The following is a 23720-nucleotide window of genomic DNA, read 5'->3' as shown; positions in this document are numbered from 1 at the left end:
GCTGCAGTGAGTTGTGATCACTCCACTGCACTCCAGCCTGGGTGACGGTGCAAGATCCCATCTCCAAAAAACAAACAAAAAGAAAAAAAAAAAAAAAACAAAGCTGGAGGCATCATTACCTGATTTTAACATATATTACAAGGCTGGCTGGGTGTGATGGCTCACACCTGCAATCCTAGCACTTTGGGAGGCTGAGATGGGCAGGTTGCTTGAGCCCAGGAATTCAAGACCAGCAGGGCAACATGGTGAGACCCTGTCTACAAAAAATACAAAAAAAATTAGCTGGGTGTGGTGGTGCACACCTGTTGTCCCAGCTACTTGGGAGGCTGAGGCAGAAGGATCTTCTAATAGATTTTTCTGTATTTAATACATCCTTTAAAATACCTGGTAAGTCAGGTGTGGTTAGTCCCAGCTATTGCAGAGGCTGAAGTGGGAGGATCCCTTGAGCCCAGGAGACGAAGGTTGCAGTGAGCTGAGATGGCACCACTGCATTCCAGGCTGGGTGACAGAATGAGACTGTGTCTAAAAATATTTTTTTTAATTATCAGATGAAAACATGTCATGGCAAAAATAAAATTTAAAAATTAAAATTAAAAGAAAGCTTTGAAAAAAAATTTAAAAATAAAAAATTGGCCCGGTGTGGTGGCTCACGCCTGTAACCCCAACACTTTGGGAGGCCAAGGTGGGTGGATCACCTGAGGTCAGGAGTTCGAGACCAGCCAGGCCAACATGGGGACACTCCGTCTCTACTAAAAATACAAAAATCAGCCAGGTATGGTGGCAGGCGCCTATAATCCCAGCTACTCAGGAGGGTGAGGCAGGAGAATCGCTTGAACCTGGGAGGCGGAGGTTGCAGTGAGACGAGGTCACACCATCGCACTCTAACCTGGGAGACGAGCAAAACTCCGTCTCAAAATAATGATAATAATAATAAAATAAAAACAAAAAATAGAAAATAAAAGGTTTGTATTTCTCAAAACTCAAAAACTCATAAGACAATATGTAAGAGCCGTTCATTTTGCTGCATATTAATTATACCTCAATGAAAAATACTAAAAGGCAAAAAAAATATATTAAAGGCAAAAGTAAAAATAATTCATAATTCTACCACCTTAATATTTGAGCCATTTTATCAGATTGCATGTAACTTGTTTCTGCTGTTTAGTGATATTTTGTAAGAATAAAGTACTGTAAGTATGTAGCAATAAGCAACAATGGCATTTTGACTCTAGATATCACTATCATTTTCAGAGAGTTTGCAATGTAAAAAATGTGCTGAATTCTTAAGGTTTTAAATTCCGATTTTAGGCCTAACAGATTTTTTTTCTAAGAGTCTCACTTTGTTACCTAGGCCAGAGTCCAGTGGTGCAATCATAATGCACTGCAACTTCCCAGTCAGTCTCCCTAGTAGCTGGGACTACAGGTGCATGCATGCCATCACGCCTGACTGTGCAGATATTTTATAGGATGTATTAAATACATAAAAATCTATTAGAAGATTTTGCTGGACTTGGTTGATATAAAACTATTACTCTGGTGCAGAAATGAACAATGTTATGCTATGAACTGATTAAAATTAAAACTTTAAAATATCCGGATGCAGTGGCTCATACCTGTAATCCCACCACTTTGGGAGGCTGAGGCAGGCAGTTCACCTGAGGTCAGGAGTTCAAGACCAGCCTGGCCAACATACTGAAACCCCAACTTTACTAGAAATTCAAAAATTAGCCAGGCGTGGTGGCATGTGCCTGTAATCCCAGCTACCTGGGAGGCTGAGGCACGAAAATTGCTTGGACCCAGGAGGCAGAGATCATGCCACTGCACTCCAACCTGGGCAACACAGCGTAACTCCATCTCAAAAAAACTTTAAAATATATAGATACCTTCTAGAAGAATTTATTCTACTTTAAAATGCGATGGCCATCACCAGACCATAGCCTATTCCCATATAAAATTGTAGTTTTTATCACAGAATTGTAGTGCAAGACAATTTGAACATCCTCCTTGTTGTTGTAAATGGATTTCTACTCCTAAAACATATTTTATCTCACAACTAAAATAGATTATATTCTCCCAGACAAACTCTGAGATGTTTTGCCACCCCTATTATATATGAAAAGGGATGAACGCAATTACTTTTTCATGCTAAATGATCCAACCCAATGCAATGGAACAGAGTTGATAACTGTATCAAGGACACTAAAGGTCCAGGCTGGGCGCGGTGGCTCATGCCTGTAATCCCAGCACTTCGGGAGACTGAGGTGGATGATTGCTTGAGCCCAGTAGTTTGAGACCAGCATGGGAAACAAAATGAGACCCCTGTCTCTACAAAAAAAAATTTAAAAGTTTGCCAGGCACGGTTGTAGTCTCAGCTACTTGGGAGGCTGAGGTGAGAGGATCACTTGAGCCAGGAGATTGAGACTGCAGTGAGCCCTGATTGGGCCCCTGCACCCCAGTCCTGTGACAGAGGTAGACCTTGTCTCAAAAAAAAAAAAAAAAAAGTGGGGGACCGGGCGTGGTGGCTCACGCCTGTAATCCCAGCACTTTGGGAGGCCGAGACGGGCGGATTACGAGGTCAGGAGATCGAGATCAACCTGGCTAACGGTGAAACCCCGTCTCGCGGTGGCTCACGCCTGTAATCCCAGCACTTTGGGAGGCCGAGGCGGGCGGATCACAAGGTCAGGAGATCGAGACCACGGTGAAACCCCGTCTCTACTAAAAATACAAAAAATTAGCCGGGCGCGGTTGTGGGCGCCTGTAGTCCCAGCTACTCGGGAGGCTGAGGCAGGAGAATGGCGTGAACCCGGGAGGCGGAGCTTGCAGTGAGCCGAGATCGCGCCACTGCACTCCAGCCTGGGCGACAGAGCGAGACTCCGTCTCAAAAAAAAAAAAAAAAAAAAAAAAAAAAAAAAAAAAAAATTAGCCGGGCGTGGTGGCGGGCGCCTGTAGTCCCAGTTACTCCGGAGGCTGAGGCAGGAGAATGGCGTGAACCCGGGAGGCGGAGCTTGGAGTGAGCCGAGATCGCACCACCTCGGTGCACTCCAGCCTGGGCGACTGAGCAAGACTTGTCTCAAAAAAAAAAAAAAAAAGGAATACTAATGGTAGAGAAGCAGGCACAATTTAAGGGTTTGGGGTTTTTTGGTAACAGTTTCATTAAGTTTGTGTTTTTTTTTTTGTTTTTTTGTTTGTTTGTTTGTTTGTTTGTTTTTGAGACTAGGTCTGGCTCTATCGCCTAGGTTGGAGTGCAGTGGTGTGATATCTGCTCACTGCAACTTCTGCCTCCCGGGTTCAAGTAATTCTCCTGCCTGCTAATAGTATTAATCCCGAGTAGCTGGGATTACAGGTGCGCACCACCACACCTGTTTAATTTTTGTATTTTTAGTAGAGATGGGGTTTCACCATGTTGTCCAGACTGGTGTCCAACTCCCGACTTCAAGTGATCCACCCACCTTGGCCTCCCAAAGTGCTGGGATTATAGGCGTGAGCCACCGCACCCGGCCAACTTCAGTAATATTTAATTTAAGTACTGTACAATTCATCGATTTAAAATATACAGTTAACTGGCTTTCAGTAGATTCAGAGTTGTGCAACTATCACCACAATCAATTTTAGATCATTTCCATCACTTCTAAAAAAAAAACCCATGTGAATTCATGAACAACAAAAAAATATGGCACACACACAATGGAATATTATTCAGCCTTAAAAAGGAAGAAACTAACATGCTACAACATGGATGAAACTGGAAGAAGTTCGGCAAAGTGAAATAAGCCCATCACAAATGGACAAATACTGTATGATTCTATTTACATGAGGTACCTGGAGTAGCCGAATTCAAGGAGGCAAAAAATGATGGTTGCCAGGGGATGAGGAAGAGAAGAATGGGGAGTTATTTAATGTATATGGAGTTTCAGTTTGGGACAATGAAAACGGTTCTACAGATAGTGGTGATGAGTGCACAGTGTGAACGTAGGTAGTGTAACTGTACATTTTAGGATGGTTAAAATTGTTTATTTTATGTATATTTCACCACAATTTAAAAAGAACAAGAAATCCCATAAGCATTAGCAATCATTCTGCATTCTCAACCAATCTCTGGGAAACCACAAATTTGCTTTCTCTCTTTATAGATTCGCCTATTCTGGACATCTCATATAAACGAAATTACACAACATATGGCCTTTTGTATCTGACTTCTTCCACTTTACATAGTGTTTGCCAGGTTCATCCATGTTGCAGCATGTATTAGTGTCTCATCCCGTTTTATGGCCAAAACCATTCCATTGTATGGCTACACCACAGTTATCCATTGATCGGTGATGGGCATTCATATTTCCACTTTGGGGCTACTGTGAATAATACTATGAACATTCGTGTAGAAGTTTCTGTGTGAACATATGTTTTCAATTATCTTGGGTGTATTTATAAATACCTAGGACTTGAACTGCTGGATCATAGGGTAACTTTATGTTGAGTCGTTTGAGGGAATACTGGAATGTCTTCCAAAGTGACTAGACATTTTGCATTCCCTGAAGCTGGGTTTTGAATTTTTTAAACATCAACACCTTTGGCCTGAGATAACAAAAACCAAACGTAGCCCTATCTTTTCTTTGCTTCGCTGGGAGGGAGTAAGAGTGAAGAAGTTAAAACGTAGGGAAAGAAGCCCGGCTAGTTCCCCTGCTGACTGGAGGGCGCGGGCGGTCCCAGCAAGCCCCGCGCAAGCCGCCCACAGCTGGTATATGCGCGCATGCGCGCTAGGGCTCCGCTCCGCCCACGCTGCAGGCGGCGAGCAACCGCTGCCGCGCTCGGTGGGAGTCAAGGTGGGTGAAAAGCACTACAGCGCTGGGGTCCCCCTAACTCGAGGTCGCCGCTGTCACTGGGAGGGGACCTCATGAGTCTGGACTCGCTTTCATCCGCTTTGGTGTGAAGCGTTTTCCTGCCATCTTCCCCTCACCAGTTCATCCGGGTGCTGACAGGGCACGGAGAGAAGACAGAATCCGCGTGCAGCAACACTCGGTGTTCGTTAGACTAAGGGAAGACAGGGAATTAGAATTTTATCCCTGTTCCCTCACTTAACGCTTTTCCACAGGCTTCTATGTCTTTTCCCGACTTAATCTGCTTCCGTGAAAACGCGTCCACTCCCCAGGGCCTCCGCTTTACGCACTGACACCCAGACTTAGCTGTAACTCTTTTGATGCTACCGAAAGCCAGGCCCTGATTTGTGGCCCGTTCCTGCTTACATCTATCAGGGAATCCCAAGGGTCCTCAAAGTCAGAATATCTCAAGGGAACTTTTCCTCATGTCCTTACGCTTCTCCTTGGGCTCCGTATTTCTATTAGAGCAGCAGCATCCACCCATACACATATTAAAACCCCACAGCTTTCGATTACCCTTCTCCGTATTGTAGACTGATCACCAGGTCCAGTGTGCAATCTTTAAAATTCTGGAATCGATCTCCCCCATTCTATTTCGTTCCTAATGCCCTGGATCAGGTCATCCATTTTGTAGGAATATATCCCAATAGGTAGAAACTGATTATCAGCTCTCCCGCTATTCCAACCTACTTTCTACATTGGCAGCAGGCACAGGTTTCCAAAATAAAAATCTGACTATGGGCTAGGCCTAGTGGCTCATACCTGTAATCCCAGCACTTTAGGAGGACGAGACAGCTACCCACGAGTTGGAGACCACCCTGGGCAACATAGTAAGACCCCATCTCTATAACAAAATTAAAAATTATCTGGATGTGGTGGCGCATGCCTGTAGTCCCAGGCAGAGAAGGGAGGATAGCTTGAGCCCGGTAGGTAAAGGCTGCGGCAAGCTGAGATCACACCACTGCACTCCAACCTGGGCAACATAGTGAGACCCTGTCACACACAAAAAAAGTCTGACTATAATACTCCCCACCCTTAAAAAAAAACTTTGATGGCTTCTCTTTGCCTGTATAATCTTCAAAAGCGTGCATAATCTGGCCTCACCCAACCATTTAATTACCAATAGTCTCCCTTCATTTCACCCCAGAAACCTAATGTTCTAGTGCAGCAAAGATGTGATGTTCTGAACACAACACACATTTTGAGATCATTGTACTTATGGCCACAGAGAAATAAACGCTAAAGTTTCACTTCTATGTTGTAGTGAAAAAGACAGTCTCAATTAGTTTTCTTTGGAAAGTAGCCGAACTCCACGTAATGGGTGTGTGGATCCAGTAGTGTAAAACTGATAGTGGGGGTGGGAGGTGACCTCTATCTCTGAAACTCTTTCTCTTCACCTCTCCTCCAATTAGTGAAATAGTCATCTATCAAATGTCACCTTAAAGTAGAATTCATAGCTTCTTCTCTATGACCCCACCGTCTTCAATGAAAATGTCTTAATAGAAAATGTTATGACACATATACAAGGATGACCCCAAATTTTGTGAAATATTTCGTATATGTTGTTCCTTTCATGCTACCTGGTATATTCATATTTCTATTACAGCACTTAAATTGCCATGTAACTGTTTACATATATGTCTTCTCTCACTGAACTCTTTCTGAAGGATAGGGACCACGTTTTACTCATCTTAGTATCCTTAGTGCCTAGGACAATCTAGTATCCAACCTATAGTAGTAGCCAAATAAATATTTGGTAAAGAGGCCGGGTGCGGTGGCTCACACCTGTAATCCCAGCACTTTGGGAGGCCAAGGCGGGCAGATCACTTGAGGTCAGGAGTTCGAGACCAACCTGGCCAACATGGTGAAACCCATCTCCACTAAAAATACAAAAATTAGCTGGGCCAGGTGACACGTGGCTGTAATCCCAACTACTTGTGAGACTGAAGCAAGAGAATCGTTTGAACCCAAGGGGTGGAGATTGGAGTGAGCCAACATGGTACCTGCCACTGCACTCCAGCCCAGGCGACAGAGTGAGACTCCATCTCACAAAAACAGACAAACAAACAAAAAACAACTGGTAATGAGTGAATAATGTATTAGTTATTATTTCTGACTTCTCTATCTCTGCCTAGCAACTTCTTGAAAGGCAGGATCCAATCTTAATCATTTTATTTTTAGCACCTATTAATCATTTTATTTCTAGCACCTGTTACAACTACTGACATATATTGTTTCCGGTTAGTATTTGCTGTCTTTCAATGAATTTCACATATTCCATTCTTTACTCATTACTGTGGTTTAATGTTTTATGTTGGTCACTAACATAAGATTTAAAATTGGAGGGGACTTTAATCATCTGATACAACACTTTCGTTTCCTGCGGATTAAGATACTGAGCCAAGAGAGGTCAGATGATTTCCCCATAGCAATCAGGAAATGCTGGATCTAGAACCAAGTTCTCAGGTTTCCCAGGTTAATACTCATTCTACTATATTTTGTTACTTAGATTGAATTTATAAAACAACTTTTACCAGTTTCATTTTTTAAACAACACTTGCAAAGGACCCTCATCATCAGATATTGTTTATCTCAAACATTTTTGGGAGCACCTCTGTTAAGAGACATTTGAGGTTCCTGTTTTTAAGTTTTCAGTCTTGTGAAGGATCTCATAACAATCTGGATAAAAATGTTATTTGGGCTGGGTGCAGTGGCTCACACCTGTAATCCCAGCACTTTGGGAGGCTGAGGCCGGCGGATCATGAGGTCAGGAGATCGAGACCATCCTGGCTAACACAATGAAACCCCGTCTCTACTAAAAATACAAAAAATTAGCCAGGTGTAGTGGCACACACCTGTAGTCCCAGCTACTTGGGAGGCTAAGGCAGGAGAATCGCTTGAATCTGGGAGGCAGAGGTTGCAGTGAACTGAGATCACGCCACTGCACTACAGCCTGGGCGACAGAGCGAGACTCCATCTCAAAAAAAAAAAAAAAAAAAAGAAAGAAAAAAAAAGTTATTTGGCAAAAGAAAGCAACGTTTTGTTTTTCTTTGGGTAGGAATGTTTTTAAGTTGGAAGTTTTGCCTAGTTTTAGTTCACTGTCAACTTTAATAATTTGTGAAGTCTTATTAGAGATTTTCAAAAATAAAATTAATTTTATTTCTAGGTTTTCACATCCCTTCTATGAGTTTCGCCATCTGTAGCTTTTACCAACAATTGTGGTTTAATCAATTAGAAATAGAGACGAGTCATTAACCAGGAGAAAATGTCAAATCTAAAAATGAAAGAGGCGGCCCTCATCTATCTTGACAGAAGTGGAGGCCTCCAAAAGTTTATAGATGATTGCAAGTACTACAATGGTACGTTCAGCAAAAGTGAGTAATTTTTAAAACTTTCAAATAAACTCCTACACATAGCTATCCTGACTTTTACATTTGTATATTTTCACAGATTCAAAACAAAGCTATGCTGTCTATCGATTCAAAATTTTAATAAATCCCTCTGATGTTGTTGAATTAGATGCTGAGCTTGGAAATCACATTTTACACCAACCTTTAAAAGCAGCTGAAGTTTTTCAATCAGTAAGTCAAAAAAAGAAATAATTTTGTGCCACACGGAATTTTTGGTAACTTTGTTTGTTTGTTTGAAATCACAGGTCTGTTTTATTGCTGTTAAGACTCTCTCATTAATTGGACAATTGCAGACTGAAACACAAGTAAGTTTTAGTTAAATTTAACTAAGCAATCTCAGGTGCAAATTCACATGATGACTGTAAAAAGGTATTTTTATCTTCATAGACTTTTTTTTAAAAAGGATAGCACATGTTTTTCAAAGTTCAATAGAATATCTTACATATGCATCTTTATTTCTCATATTATCCCTTATAACATTAAACACTTTTTTTTTTTTTTTTTGAGATGGAGTCTCGCTCTGTCACCAGGCTGGAGTGCAGTGGTGCAATCTCGGCTCACTGCAGCCTCTGCCTCCTGGGTTCAAACAATTCTTCTGCCTCAGCCTCCCGAGTAGCTGGGATTACAGGTGCCCGCCACCACGCTCAGCTAATATTTTTATTTTTAGTGAAGACAGGGTTTCACCATGTTGGCCAGGCTGGTCTCAAACTCCTGACCCCATGATCCGCCCACATTGGCCTCCTGAAGTGCTGGGATTACGGGTGTGAGCAACCATGCCTGGCCAACATTAAACACTTGTATAATAAAACTTTTCAAACATACCCAAAAGTAAAGGGAATAATACAGTGAACCTTCATATATCTACCACTCAACTCAGATTCAATATTATATTTTTTCATACCTGCATCATGAATTTTTTTTCTGAAATATTTTAAAGCAAATCCCAGGCATTCTATTATTTTATCTCTACATACTTTAGTATCAACCTGTAAAAATTATGGACATTTTTCTTTTTTCTTTTTTTGAGAAGGAGTTTCACTCTTGTTGCCCAGCCTGGAGTGCAATGGCGCTATCTCGACTAACTACAACCTGCACCTCCCGGGTTCAAGCAATTCTCCTGCCTCAGCCTCCCAAGTAGCTGGGATTACAGGCATATGCCACCACGCCTGACTAATTTTGTATTTTTAGTGGAGACGGGGTTTCTCCATGTTGGTCAGACTGGTCTCGAACTCCCAACCTCAGGTGATCCACCCGCCTCGGCCTCCCAAAGTGCTGGCATTACAGGCATGAGCCACCATGCCCGGCTGTGGACATTTTTGTTATGTAACCAGAATGTTATCACCCCTACACAAGTAACAATAATTCCTTGATATTATCTAAAGTCCAGTTTACATTTAAATTTGCCCAATTGTTTCAAGAATATCTTACAGTAGGTTTGTTCCAAATCAGGACCAAAACAAAGTTCACACATTATAATTTGTTCTTACATCTCACTAAGTCTCTTTCAGTCTAGAGCCATTTCCTCTCCCTCCCTTTTTAGACCATTAACTTTTTGAAGAAACTAATTGTCCTATGTTATATAATCTTGATTTATCTAATTGCTTCCTTGTAGGGCTATTTTATTTCCCTAACCTCATATTTCTAAAATAGAAGTTAACTGTAAAAGCTTTTTAGATTCAGATTCAAATCACTTGACAAGAATACATAATAGTTAGTGTAATGTATTACATATTGTGCTATATCAGGAGGATATAGTATCTATTGTTGCACTTTTAACAGTGTCACAATTGATTAATGGGTTCCTGTGATGTCATTCCCTTCTCTCCATTATACAGTTTCTCGTCAACTTTCACCTAATGGTTTTAGCAGCCATTGATGTTCATTGCCTAGAATTCGTTATTTCATTAGGAGTTGCAAAATTGCAATTTTTCTAGTTTTAGCGTTCTTTCTGAATTAGCTGAAATTCTTCTGTAAGACTAATTTTCTCTCATCAGCTAGTTAGTTACTCTGAAATATAATTTGTGCAGGAAAGGCAGGGTAAATGATTCTTTGCCTTTATAAAGAGTAATGAGTTGAAATCTAGCAGCCTCCAATAATGACCAATTTTTTTGGGGGGGTTCCTTTTTTAAATATGAGGAACTCATGAACTTTTAAATATATACAATATGTTTCAGTGAGTCTCTGTCATTCCTTTTGATGCTCATATTATCCTACCTTTTGTCATTGGGGGTCCCTTCAAGGTTGCTCCTATGTCTTTTTGACACAGGCCATTTGTTAGAAGATACCCCAAGTTCATCTGTTATATTTTCTATCCTAGGCCTGAAATCAGCCATTTCCCCCAAGGAATCCTGATTCCTTTTAGTGAGAAAAGATACTTAACAAGAGATCACAATCTGGGCACTAGGCATGCTTCTTGGCTACTTGGCTGACTTTTTTTTTTTTTTTTTTTTTTTTTTTGAGACGGAGTCTCGCTCTGTCGCCCAGGCTGGAGTGCAGTGGCACAGTCTCGGCTCACTGCAAGCTCCACCTCCCGGGTTCACACCATTCTCCTGCCTCAGCCTCCCAAGTAGCTGGGATTACAGGGGCCCGCCACCATGCCTGGCTAATTTTTTGTATTTTTAGTAGAGACAGGGTTTCACCGTGTTAGCCAGGATGGTCTCTATCTCCTGACCTCATGATCTACCAGCCTTGGCCTCCCAAAGTGCTGGGATTACAGGCGTGAGCTACCGCACCTGGCCCTGGTTGACATTGCTTTTTAAGTCTTTTCAGTGGATATGGTCAGAAATTGTGTATATTTAAGGAAAAATTTAAAGTTCATAATGCTATTTTCAATTAAAATATTAGATTACAGGATTTTTACTTTAACTTTATACTTGAATATCATTTCTCTAAGGCTTAAAATTTCGATTCCTAAGAACATTAACATATCATTACTTGACTTACTCTATAATATACTTACTATATTGTAATACAAGTCAAATTGGATTTTCAATTTTCATTAATACCATTTTTATGTTCTTATTAGATTAATATAGTGCTGAAATTAACACATTTACCTCCCCTGCCAAGTTATGGTCTTGATCTATGTGAATTTCCACTTGATTATACATCTCAGAGATTTTATATGATGCAAGGAATTGTGATTGCAATGACAACTGTAACCAAGTATACACAAGGTGCAAGATTTCTTTGTTCAGATGAAGCATGCCCTCTTTCAAAAGGTAAATATTAAAAAGGCAAATCAAAGCATTAAGCAATTGGCTAGGCATGGTGGCTCACACCTATAATCCCTTCACTTTGGGAAGCCGAGGAGGGAGGATCACCTGATCTCAGCAGTTTGAGACCAGCGCAACATGGAGAAACCTCATCTCTACAAAAAATACAAAAATTAGCCCAGCATAGTGGCACATGCCTGTAGTCCCAGCTATTCAAGAGACTGAGTTGGGAGGATTGCTTGGGCCAGGGAGGTCGAGGCTTCAGTGAGCTGTGTTCATGCCACTGTACTCCAGCCTGGATGACAAAGAGAGACCCTGTCTAAAAAAATAAATAAATAAATAAATTGAACAATGTATTGTTTAATCCTAAATCATATTTACAATTAGTTATAAAACACTCACAAAATAGAAAAAATTTAAATAAAAATTTTATATCTCCTAATGTTTATATATTTACTTTGCATAATCTTGAAATGCATTTTTTCTCCTTTTCTCTGCCACCCCCATCTTAACAAGTGCACCTATATTGCTGAAGTACTTGCTCTTCTCACACATTATTTCATGACGTTGTGAATGAAACATTTAATGTCCTCTCTCAACCCTTTGGCTTAACCTCAGTTTAGTCCTTCTCCAGGACTTCAAAATTATCCCCGCCACCCCTCACTGGGGTTGATTGACCCTCCTGTCTTCTCTCTGAACACTCTGCAAATGAATACCACAGGTGGAAATTACCTGTTTCTCACTGCCACATATAGAAATTGTGTGCTTAAGCATCCATATTGCCAGTGCCTTAGCACAATGCCTTGCAAAAACAGCTGTTAACTGTTAATTGAACTACCCTGAACTCAAGTGCAAAACTGAATTAATTCCATTTTGAATTAGACTAATTTTAAAGGACTGAAATAGCTACAATCTGTTAGTGTCAGCAATAAAAGAAAAAAGAAAATGTAAAATTAAAAAATTAAAAAATAACAACAATAACAAAAGAAACAAAATAGATAGCTAAATCTGAAAGCAAATGTATCTTACCACTGTTTTCTTTCAGGATTTCAGTATATAAGAGTGCATGTGCCTGGTGCTACAGAATCTGCAACGATAAGAAATGACTTTTTGTGTAATCTCTGTGCATCTTCACTTCAAGAAGACAGAAAATTTAGAGTACTTGGTGGTAATATGCATTTACATTTTGTAATTACAATTTTTAAAGTAGTGTCTGATATTTCAATATGGAAATTAAATTAAATATATATTCTAATATCTAATTCTTTTTTGCTCTTTGCTTTAAGATAAACAAATAGTTGAAATAATTGCCACAAAGGGACTTCATGCTTTTCAAGGACATTCTAACAACCAGCCATTTAGGTTTCAATCTGTTACAATTTTCCTAAGAGGTAAGTGAATTCTGTTTGAACTCAAAATAAATTGCTATAAGTATGTAACTGGCTGGGCACAGGGGCTGGCTCATGCCTGTAATCCCAACACTTTGGGAGGCTGAGGTGGGAGGATCACTTGAGGCCAGGAGTTTGAGACCAGCTTAAGCAATATAGTGAGACCCCATCTCTATAAAAAATTTAAAAATAAAAAATTAGCTAGATGTGGTGGCATATGTCTGTAGTCCTAGGTACCTGGGAAGCTAAGGTGGGAGGGTGGGAGGATCGCCTAAGCCCAGGAGTTGGAGGCTGCAGTGAGCCATGATGGTGCCACGGCACTCCAGTCTGGGCAACCGAGACCGTGTCTCTAAAAAAATAAAAAAACACTGGCCAGTGCAGGCGCGGTGGCTCAAGCCTGTAATCCCAGCACTTTGAGAGGCTTAGGATGGTTGATCACCTGAGGTCAGGAGTTCAAGACCAGCCTGGCCAACGTGGTGAAACCCCATCTCTACTAAAAATACAAAAATTAGCCAGGCTTGGTGACGGACACCTGTAATCTCAGCTACTCAGGGTGCTGAGGCAGGAGAATCGCTTGAACCCGGGAAGCAGAGGCTGCAGTGAGCCAATATCGTGCCACTGCACACCAGCCTGGGCGACAGAGTGGGACTCCATCTCAGAAAAAAAGCCATTGACTTGTTTATGCTTATAAAGTATAAATGGTATTTCTATATCTTAAGAATCACAAGTCTTCTAATTCTTGAGTGTTTTAAAAGAGTCATATTTAGTTAATATATCAATTATTCATTCAGTCATACAACACTCACTTAAAATGATATTAGGACCGACTGTGTCCCAAGCACTGAGCTAAGTCCCAGGGCCACAGTTGTTTTAAGACAATGGGATCTCCTATTATTCTATGTGTGTGTCTTACATAAATATTGGAGTTATTGTTCAGCTCTCTGGGGCTAGAGAGAAAAGAAAAAAAAAGGAAGACCACTCTGATCACAGAGATAAGTTAACCCTTGCTCCTTCCTGTAAACCTTTCTTTCACAGCTTTACAACCAACCAACTTCTAACTGTGGCATGGAGGATCAAAATTTTTCGTGTGTTTTTTAAAATAAATTTTGAACTCATGCAAAGTGTTGCCCAAACTCTAGGTATGAGAGAGGAAACTAGTATAATATAAGAGGGTAGACTTTGTAGGTAGGCAAACCTAAATGTGAATTTCAGCTCTGCTTCTTACTAGTTATTTAGCTTTGTGCAAGCCATGTAACCTCTCGGTTTTTTCATATATAAAACACAGATAAGAATATCTTACAGGCTGAGCATGGTGGTTTACACCTGTAATCCCAACACTTTAGGACGCTGAGGCAGGAGGATTGCTTGAACCCTAGAATTTGAGGTTACAGTGAGCTGATTGTGCCACTGCACTACAGCCTGGGCAACAGAGCGAGACTTTGTCTCAAAAACAAACAAAAAAACACATATTTTATAAGTTAAATAATGTTTTTACAAGTACTTACGTGTATTGTAGACAGTAAAATTATTTTTCTCTCAAATAAAATTATCACTTATAAGGTCATTTTTATTAACATTCCTTTTCATTGAATGGAAAAATGTTTCATCTTATATGGAATAATTTTATTTTCTTTCGACCATGTTATAGAAGAGTGTCTAGTTGCTATATCACATGCTTCTTGAAGTTAAATTCATCATTGCAAATAAGAATCAAAATTTATCAGCAATAAAATTGCATCAGTTTATATTATTAGTGTCACTTTATGTGGATATTATGCTAAACAAAAATACTCCTAACTCAACTACTGAATTGTTACTAGTTCTGGATCTTTGAACCATATGTTCATGTACAAAGTTCATTTAGTGAATATGCATTTTCTTCTGTTTTTAATAATTTTAGATGAATCAGTGAATAAAATGAATATAGGAAATGAATATAAAATTATTGGAATTCCAACCTGTGTAAAAACTTCACAAACTGCTGTCTGTATAGAAGCAAATAGCATAACTTTTTGTAATTCAAAAGGTAAGGAAAATTTTAGTATTATATATTAACAAATATTTAAATTTAAATCTATTTGTTCCGCAGATAAATATTGTTTGCCTATGTGCTAGGCATTCTTTTAAGCACTAAGAATACAGTTGTAAACAGGACAGTCAAGGTTTCTGCTCTTAAATCATATGGCAGATAGTCAATAAACATGTAAAGTAAGCAAAAGACAATTTCAGATAATAAGTACATGAAGGAAATAAAACAGGATAATGTTGTGGAAACTTTCTAGCATGCAGGACTCCTTTCTTTGGGCTAAGCCTTATTTTAATTTTTAAAATAATTAATAATGAGAAAAATGTTTCAGGATTAGAGATTAGTCAAAGGATTTTTCTATACCACTAGCCAAGGCAATTCTGGGTTAACTGTTGTGGTCTGAGAAGGAGAGCTCAATAAAGTAGCATCCTTGGCTGGGCGCTGTGGCTCACACCTGTAATCCCAGCACTTTGGGAGGCCAAGGTGGGTGGCTCACGAGGTCAGGAGTTCAAGACCAGCCTGGCCAAGATGGTGAGACCCCATCTCTACTAAAAATACAGAAGTAGCTGGGCACAGTGGCAGGTGCCTGTAATCCCAGCTACTTGGGAGGCTGAGGCAGGAGAATCGGTTGAACCTGGGTGACAGAGGTTGCAGTAAGGCAATATTGCACCACTGCACTCCAGCCTGGGTGATAGAATGAGATTCCGTCTAAAAAAAAAAAAAAAAAAAAAAAAGCATCCTTTTATTCAACTGAATTCTGAACCAAATCAAGAAATAAGATAAAGGCAGATGAGGACCAAAATATCACCTTTATTACTGATAATTTCCTTTAACAACTCCAACATGCGTTAGCATTATGTAAACAAAAGTGGAGAGCAGACCTATTCTTTCAACTTGGCTCACAAGTATCTAAATATAGAAAAGGCTGGTTAAATCTTGAATAGAGTTGGATTTTTTTGTAATCTGTATGTTCCCTGAATGGGCTATATATATTCAAAGTGATCCCTAAATGCAGAAGGACCTGAGGAACCAAAGCAGGCAGACAAGTCCAGCTTGTCATTATAGGATGGTTTTACTGGGGAACTTAAGGACAGAAGCATGATCTTGGGCAGCCGCAAGACAGGTGGATCTCCATGCTATTACCCCAGACCCAGGAATTATATAGGGAAGGAGTACACACGCTTCCGAGGGATTGGATAGGAATTGATCTAAGGACAGGATTTACAGTAAGTATTAATTATCAAGGTTGATTGATCTAATGGCAGGATTTATGGTAAGTATGTGCTCTTGCTTGAGGAACAATAGATCAACTGGCAATTTCCCAGCATTCACAGATCTGGGGTTTACCAGAAGTCAACATGGTAGATTAGCTTCCAAGATGAAGTTTCTTTTCTTTCTCTTTTTCTTTCTTTTTTTTTTTTTTGAGACGGAGTCTTGCTCTGTCGCCCAGGCTGGGGTACAGTGACGCTATCTTGGCTCACTGCAACCTCCACCTCCCGGGTTCAAGGGATTCTCCTGCCTCAGCCTCCTGAGTGGCTGGGATTACAGGTGCTCACCACCACGCCCAGCTAATTTTTGTATTTTTAGTAGAAACGGGGTTTCACCATGTTGACGAGGCTGGTCTCGAACTCCTGACCTGATCTGCCCACCTCGGCCTCCCAAAGTGCTGCAATTACAGGCATGAGCCACCACGCCCAGCCCAGGATGAAGTTTCTTTAGCTTCCATACTGTGGGTAATCATCAGTAGTAATAGACACCCAAGTTGAATTTAAATGCAAGTAGATTCTAAATACTTCTACTTTCTTGAAGAGAAAAGCTTCTTAAAAGAACAAAAATGTTAAAGAAAGAAAGCACTGATGGATTATAGAGGGTTTAGTGATCTTTTAAATATTTTCTGCTAAGTGTTTTAAAATTTATTGATTTGGTAGCAGAACATGACTTTTCTGTAGATGGAGAGTGTGCTTTCTTATGCTGAACTCCAGAATGAGACATATTTAACTACCCAAATGTGGCAAGAGCTGAACTAAAGTAGGCCTCTCTTAGTCCATGGGCATGTATGAGTTAGAGGAAATCATTGCTTTTTGATGGCAGCCCAGAAAGAAGGAGAATGGGACTAGGTTATACATGCACAGCTGTTCCACCCACATTACCAATTGGATAAATCACTCATTCCTTTTAGGAGGTGGAGAGTGAGAGGATGGAGAAGATCTAGAATTTTACAGTATACTACAGTACAGTGCTTTCAAAGTAGTGGAATGTAAATCTTTCTGTTTAACAGCAACATTCAAATATTTCCCATTCTGCTTATTATTCCTCTTTGAAGGTGATACATAGAAATATAGGAGCAAACACAGCAATGCAGGCACTCCATGAACTGGTTTGCTCTCATAGATCTTAAAAGGAGAAGAATGAGGGATTTGCCTGCAACCCACAGCCAATCTATGTGGACACAAAGGGTGACTTCTTCCTTGTATTACATTCCCTGAGGTAGAAATGGTAAACTAGCATGACCTCGAATCATAATTTAATATCATTCTAAGAATTTAAAGGCCAAGCATGGTGGCTCAGGCCTGTAATCATAGCCCTTTGGGAGGCCAAAGCAGGGGAATCAGTTGAGGCCAGGGGTTCAAGAGCAGCCTGGGAAACATAACAAGATCCTGTCTCTAAAAAAAAAGAATATGGTATTATTAGAACTATAATTTGATAACATTTTATATAAAGGGAGTCAAATATCTATAATGTTGCCTTGTTTTAAAACCCTTTCTAATATATATGTTAATATTTACTTTCAGTTCCTTCAGGAATTAGTGACAATTTCAGGTGTCTCCTCTCCTTAACTTCCAGCTCATGCTGGAAGTTTACAGCAATTCTTGCCAATATCTTTGCATCACAAATTACCCCTCCTGGGACTTACAATTTGCTCAAGCTCTGTTTGTTGATGAGTCTAGTACAGACAACTGACCGTAACAAGGAACTAGAAGATTGCCTGGATATTTTAATTATAACAAGTGATACTCTACTCATAGACAGGTAAATACATGACATGAATTTTTACAAATATTAATTGGTCACAGATTTGCATACATCCTTTCCATGAGCATTATTACAAGAAGAATATTTAGAATTTTTCTGAGCCAGTATAAGTACTTAAATCAATCTTTATCAATAAAATTCAAAACCTTTGAAAGATAAATTGATAAGTGCTAAGTCGAATTACTCCAATTTTCAAACTATTTCCTCACTCAGACCTTTGTAAATAATTGCATCCTTCCCAGCCTTCCTTTCCCCTTATCCCTAGCTCTGTATGCTGTTTCTGTACTTTGTTTTGAATAATCTTCCCCCTAAGGAACAAACTAACCATTTTCTTATTTTTCTTCAATATTCCATCAATAATATTGACTCACTGCATCCAAATAAGCCTGTCAGAAGTGCCATAATTACTGTTTGGGGGGAATATCATCCTAACTTTGGAGTAAGCCTCTACTTAGCATTTTGTGGCTCCCCACTAGCAAGTACCCTTTCCTTAAAAAGTTGCTTAAATATTCACAAAGCTAGGAATAAACTCCTTATTTAGTATCTTGTATGCAGTTTCAAAGCAAAAAATAAATTTACAAAATGAATTTAAAATAGAAAAAAATAAAATTCAAATTAACAGTAATTTAATTGAACAGATTATGTTTTGCTAAAATTAAATTGCCACTGGTGATGTAAATATGGTACCAAATGCCCAGATTATACCACTTTATTCTTCTACTGACAGAATATGAGAGTATTTGTTTCCTCACAGCCTCACCAACTCTGGGTATTATCAAACTTATATTTTTGTTATCATTATTTTTTGAGACAGCGTCTCACTCTGTCACCCAGGCTGGAATGCAGTAGCATGATCATGACTCACAACAGTGTCAACCTCCTGGGCTCAAGTGAACCTCCATCCTCAGCCTCCTGAGTAGCTATGACTACAGGTGCACACCACTACAGTGGGCTAATTTTTTAATTTTTTACATAAGCAAAGTCTCCCTATGTTGCTAAGGCTGAACTCCTGGGCTCAAGCAATCCTCTCACCTCATTATACACTTTAAAATTTTGCAATCTGGGCTTGGCGTGGTGGCTCAGGCCTGTAATCCCAGCACTTTGGGAGGCCGAGGCAGGTGGATCATGAGGTCAGGAGATCGAGACCATCCTGTCTAACATGGTGAAACCCCATCTCTACTAAAAATACAAAAAACTAGCCAGGCGTGGTGGCGCGCACCTGTAGTCCCAGCTACTCAGGAGGCTGAGGCAGGAGAATTGCTAGAACCCAGGAGGCGGAGGTTGCAATGAGCTGAGATCACACCACTGCACTCCAGCCTGGGCGGCAGAGACTCTGTCTCAAAAAAAAAAAAAAAAAAAAAAAAATTGCCATCTGATAGGTGGAAAATTGTATTTTATTTTAATTTGCATTTATTTAATTGGAAATAATTTTGGCATCATATAAAACTTACTAAACATGTATTATTTTTCTATGAACCGCCCATTCTTGATCGTTTTTATTATGTTGTTTTTATTATTGATTTGTAATGCATGTAAATTAAGGTCTTTCTCTCTTTTTCTTTTTGCCATTAATCTTTTGACATTTTTAAATGATATTTGGGGCTCTGTGAGAGATTGGTTTGTTTTTTCTTTTTAGGTAAAATTTACACACAGTGAAATAATCAGATCTTATTATAGAACATTTCTATCACCCCAGAAATTTCCCTCCTTCCCTCTTCCAATCAGTTCCTATCTTCACTGGTGATTTCTGTCACCATAGATTAATTTTCCTGTTCTTGAACTTCAGATAATGAAATCATACAGTGCATCCTCTTTTGGGTCTACTCTCTCTTACTCAACAAAATATTTTTGAATTGATCAATTGTGTACATTAGTAGTTCATTGTTTCTGTTGATGAGTAGCATTTCATTATATGAATGTACCAAAATTTGTTTATCTGTTCTCATAGTGGAAGTCATTTGGTTTTGCATGTTTTGACTATTACTAATAAAGCTGCTGTAAACATTCTTGCACAAGCCTTTTTGTGGACATGTATTTTCATTATCTTGGGTAAATACCTAGGAGTGGAATTGCTGGGTCATAAGGTAGATGTATAACTTTTTTTTTGAGATGGAGTTTCACTCTTGTTGCCCAGGCTGGAGTGCAATGGCACAATGTCGGCTCACTGCAACCTCCTTCTCCCAGGTTCAAGCAATTTCCCTGTCTCAGCCTCCCTAGTAGCTGGGATTACAGGCACGTGCCATCACACCTGGCTAATTTTTGTATTTTCAGTAAAGATGGGTTTCACCACATTGGCCCGGCTGGTCTCGAACTCCTGACCTCAGGTAATCCACCCACCTCAGCCTCCCAAAGTGCTGGGATTACAGGCATGAGCCACTGTGCCTGGCCTATAATTTTATAAGAAACTGCCAGTTGGCTGGGCGCAGTGGCTCATGCCTGTAATCCCTGCACTTTGGGAGGCTGAGGCAGGCAGATCACCTGAGGTCAGGAATTTGAAACCAACCTCGCCAATGTGGGGAAACCCCATCTCTACTAAAAATACAAAAATTATTTGGGTATGGTGGCATGTACCTGTAGAACCGGCTACCCTTGGGAAGTTGAGACATGAAAACTGTTTGAACCCAGGAGGTGGAGGTTGCAGTGAGTCGAGACAGTGCCACTGCACTCTAGCTTGGGCAACAGAGCAAGACTCAGAAAGAAAGAAAGAGAGAAAGAGAGAGAGAAAGAAAAGAGAGAGAGAAAGAGAGAGAGAGAATGAGAGAACAAGAGAAAGAAAAGAAAGAGAGAAAGAAAAAGGAAGGAAGGGAGGGAGGAAGGAAGGAAGGAAGGAAGGAAGGAAGGAAGGAAGGAAGGAAGGAAGGAAGAGAAAAGAAAAGAAATTGCCAGTTTTCCAAAGTGGTTGTACCATTTTACATTCCTGCCAACAATGTAAAGAGTTCCTCTTGTTTCCATCTTCACCAACATTTGGTGTTGTGAGCCCTTTTCATTTTAGCCATACTAGTGGAAATGAAATGATATGTCATTGTTCTAATTTGCGTTTCCAAGATGACTATTGATTTGAACTCTTTTTCATGTGCTTATTGGCCACTCGTATATCTCTTTTTATGAAGTGTCTGTTTTTATAAAGTGTTTGTTCATTTTTTAGTTTAGTTGTTCTGGATGCATGTCCTTTGCCAAATATATGTATTATAAAATTTTTCTCCAGGTATAAAGCTTTTTAAAAATTGTCTAAAGGTATCTTTGATGAGCAGACTTTCTAGTTTTGATGAAATTCAATTTATTATTTACTTTTATGCTTAGTGTTTTCTTACTTCTGTTTAAGAAATCCTTGTCTGGCTGGGCACGGTGGCTCATGTTTATAATCCCAGCACTTTGGGAGGCTGAGGTGGGCGGATCACCTGAGGTCAGGAGTTCGAGGCCAGCTGGCCAACATGGTGAAACCCTGTCTCCACTAAAAAAAAAAAAAAAAAAAAAAAATTAGTGGGGCATAGTGGTGCGCACCTGTAATCTCATCTACTGGGGAGGCTGAGGCAGGAGAATCATTTGAACCCAGGAGGCGGAGGTTACAGTGAGCAGAGATTGTGCCACTGCACTCCAGCCTGGGTAACACAGCGAGACCCTGTCTCAAAAAAAAAGAAAGAAGAAATCTTTGTCTATCCCAAGATCATGAAGTTTTTAAATGTTTTCTTCTAGAAGCATTATAGTTTTAGTTTACTATTTATTTATGTAGAGATAAGTCTTGCTAGGCTGGTCTCAAACTTTCAGGCTCAAGCAATCCTCCTGCCTTAATCTCCCAGAGATTGGTAGGAGGTATGAGTTAAAGTTAATGTTTGTCCTATGCATTTATCCAATTTTTCCACACTAATTGTTGAAAAGATTTTCCTTTCCCCATTAAATTGTTTTGATACCATTGTTCAAATTCAATTGAACTAGGCAGAATCTGGGTATAAAATTGAACTGGATGTAAATCTTTTTGAACTCTCTTTTGTAATACTTTGATCTATTGTTCTATACTTATACCAATACTACACTCCCTTGATTATTGTAGCTTTATGATCAGTCTTGAAATCAGGTAATGCAACTTTATCCTTCATTTTAAAGATTAAAACAATTTTAGATCCTTTGCATTTTTAAATAAATTTTAGAATCAGTTTATTTTTAGTTTTTGAAACAGGGTCACAGTCTGTTGCCCAAGTTTGAGTGCAGTGGCACAGTCATGACTCATTGCAGCCTCAAACTCTTGGGTTCAAGTGATCCTCCCACCTCGGCCTGCTGAGTAGCTGGGAACAGAGGCATGCACCACCACATCTGGTTAACTTTTTAGTTTTTTGTAGAGATGAACTCTTGCCATATTGCCTAGACTGGTCTTGCACTCTGAGGCTCAAGCAATCCTCCTGCCTTGGCCTCCCAAAGTGCTGGGATTGCAGATGTGGGTCACTGTGCCCAGCCAAATCAGTATGTTAATACCAACCAAAAAGAAGCTTTTGAGTATTTTGATTGGAACTGTATTAAACTTATAAATCAATTTCAGGGAGAATTAACATCTTAATAATATTGAGTCTTCCAATCCATGAATGTGGCATATCTCTCTATTTATTTAGATCTTCTTTAATTTCTCTCAGTGATGTTTTTATAAAGGTCATGCAAATATTTTGTTAAATTGGTTCTAAAAATATTTGATATTTTTGATGCTACTAAAATGGTAGTGTTTTCTTAACTTCATTTTCAATTGTTTACTATGAATATATAGAAATACAATTGATTTTTGTATTTTGACTTTGTATTCTGTGACTTTCTGTGTATCAATAGTTTTAGAAGTTCCTTAGCCAGTTCCAATGTGTAGCCAAATTTGAGGCTCATTGTTCCATATCACTAAGTGCTCAGCCTAGCTGCCTATTAGAATCACCTGAGAGAATTTTTAAAAAATATTTATCACTGTGTCTCACCCCCAGAGTTTCTAATTTAAGTGGTTTGGGGTGGCACTTGGCATTGGAATTTGTTAAATCTCTCCAGGTAAGGTTAGTGCAGGCTGTGGTTGAGAACCACTCCTTATAGGCTTGCAAAGTTTCTTTCTAAATATCGCTGTCTCATTTTATATATCTTCAAACATCCAAATTCCTTAAAATGGTACATGCGCTAGACATATTTTATACCATCTACCTATCCACATCTCACCCTCTTTTGCATTGCATGTCTATGCCTACGTTTGTATCACCCCCTTTTGTGTCGCACGTCTATGTCTACTCATCATAGTTGATTGCACTAGGAAGCTATAATTTCTGTGGCAAGGATTTGAAAGCTAGGCTGAGGTAATCATATTCCTTTTTCAGAATTTAAATTTGGAATATGAAGAGACTGAGGCAATTAGCAAAGAGGTTAGAAACCAAAATGACATATCAAGAATTGCCATGAGACAGACAGGCGCCTCATGCCTATAGTTCCAGCTACTTGGGAGACTGAGCAGGCAGGCTTACATGAGTCCAGGAGTTTGAGGCTGTGTGTGCTATGACTGTATCATTGCATTCCAGCTTGTATGACAGAGTGAGACTCTGTCTCTTAAAAGAAAAAAAAAAATTTGGCTGGACACAGTGGCTCTGTCTGTAATCCCAGCGCTTTTTGGGAGGCCAAGGCAGGAGGATCATTTGAGCTCAGGAGTTCAAGGCCAGCCTGGGCAACATGGTGAAACCCATCTCTACAAAAAAAAAAAAAAAAAAAATTTGAGCTGGCACGGTGACTTGTGCCTGTGGTCCCAGCTACTTGGGAGGCTGAGGAAG

The 23720-nt window shown here is 39.7% G+C and overlaps 1 protein-coding gene across 1 annotated transcript in view; it reads left to right on the top strand.

Moving 5' to 3' along the window:
- The first annotated feature begins 7755 nt into the window (after nucleotides 1-7755).
- The window catches only part of MCMDC2 (minichromosome maintenance domain containing 2), a 50131-nt gene continuing 34166 nt past the window's right edge, over nucleotides 7756-23720 (top strand). Inside the window, exons 1-8 of the mRNA XM_050802028.1 lie at nucleotides 7756-8233; nucleotides 8325-8455; nucleotides 8530-8589; nucleotides 11310-11505; nucleotides 12545-12667; nucleotides 12786-12890; nucleotides 14788-14913; nucleotides 17706-17943. Of these exons, the coding sequence (XP_050657985.1) occupies nucleotides 8140-8233; nucleotides 8325-8455; nucleotides 8530-8589; nucleotides 11310-11505; nucleotides 12545-12667; nucleotides 12786-12890; nucleotides 14788-14913; nucleotides 17706-17943 (1073 nt within the window). The 5' untranslated portion in view covers nucleotides 7756-8139. The remainder of the gene's footprint in view (nucleotides 8234-8324; nucleotides 8456-8529; nucleotides 8590-11309; nucleotides 11506-12544; nucleotides 12668-12785; nucleotides 12891-14787; nucleotides 14914-17705; nucleotides 17944-23720) is intronic.

Source organism: Macaca thibetana, chromosome 8 (assembly GCF_024542745.1).
Source record: "Macaca thibetana thibetana isolate TM-01 chromosome 8, ASM2454274v1, whole genome shotgun sequence".
Taxonomy (NCBI): domain Eukaryota; kingdom Metazoa; phylum Chordata; class Mammalia; order Primates; family Cercopithecidae; genus Macaca; species Macaca thibetana.
This window is presented reverse-complemented; position numbering and strand designations above follow the sequence as displayed.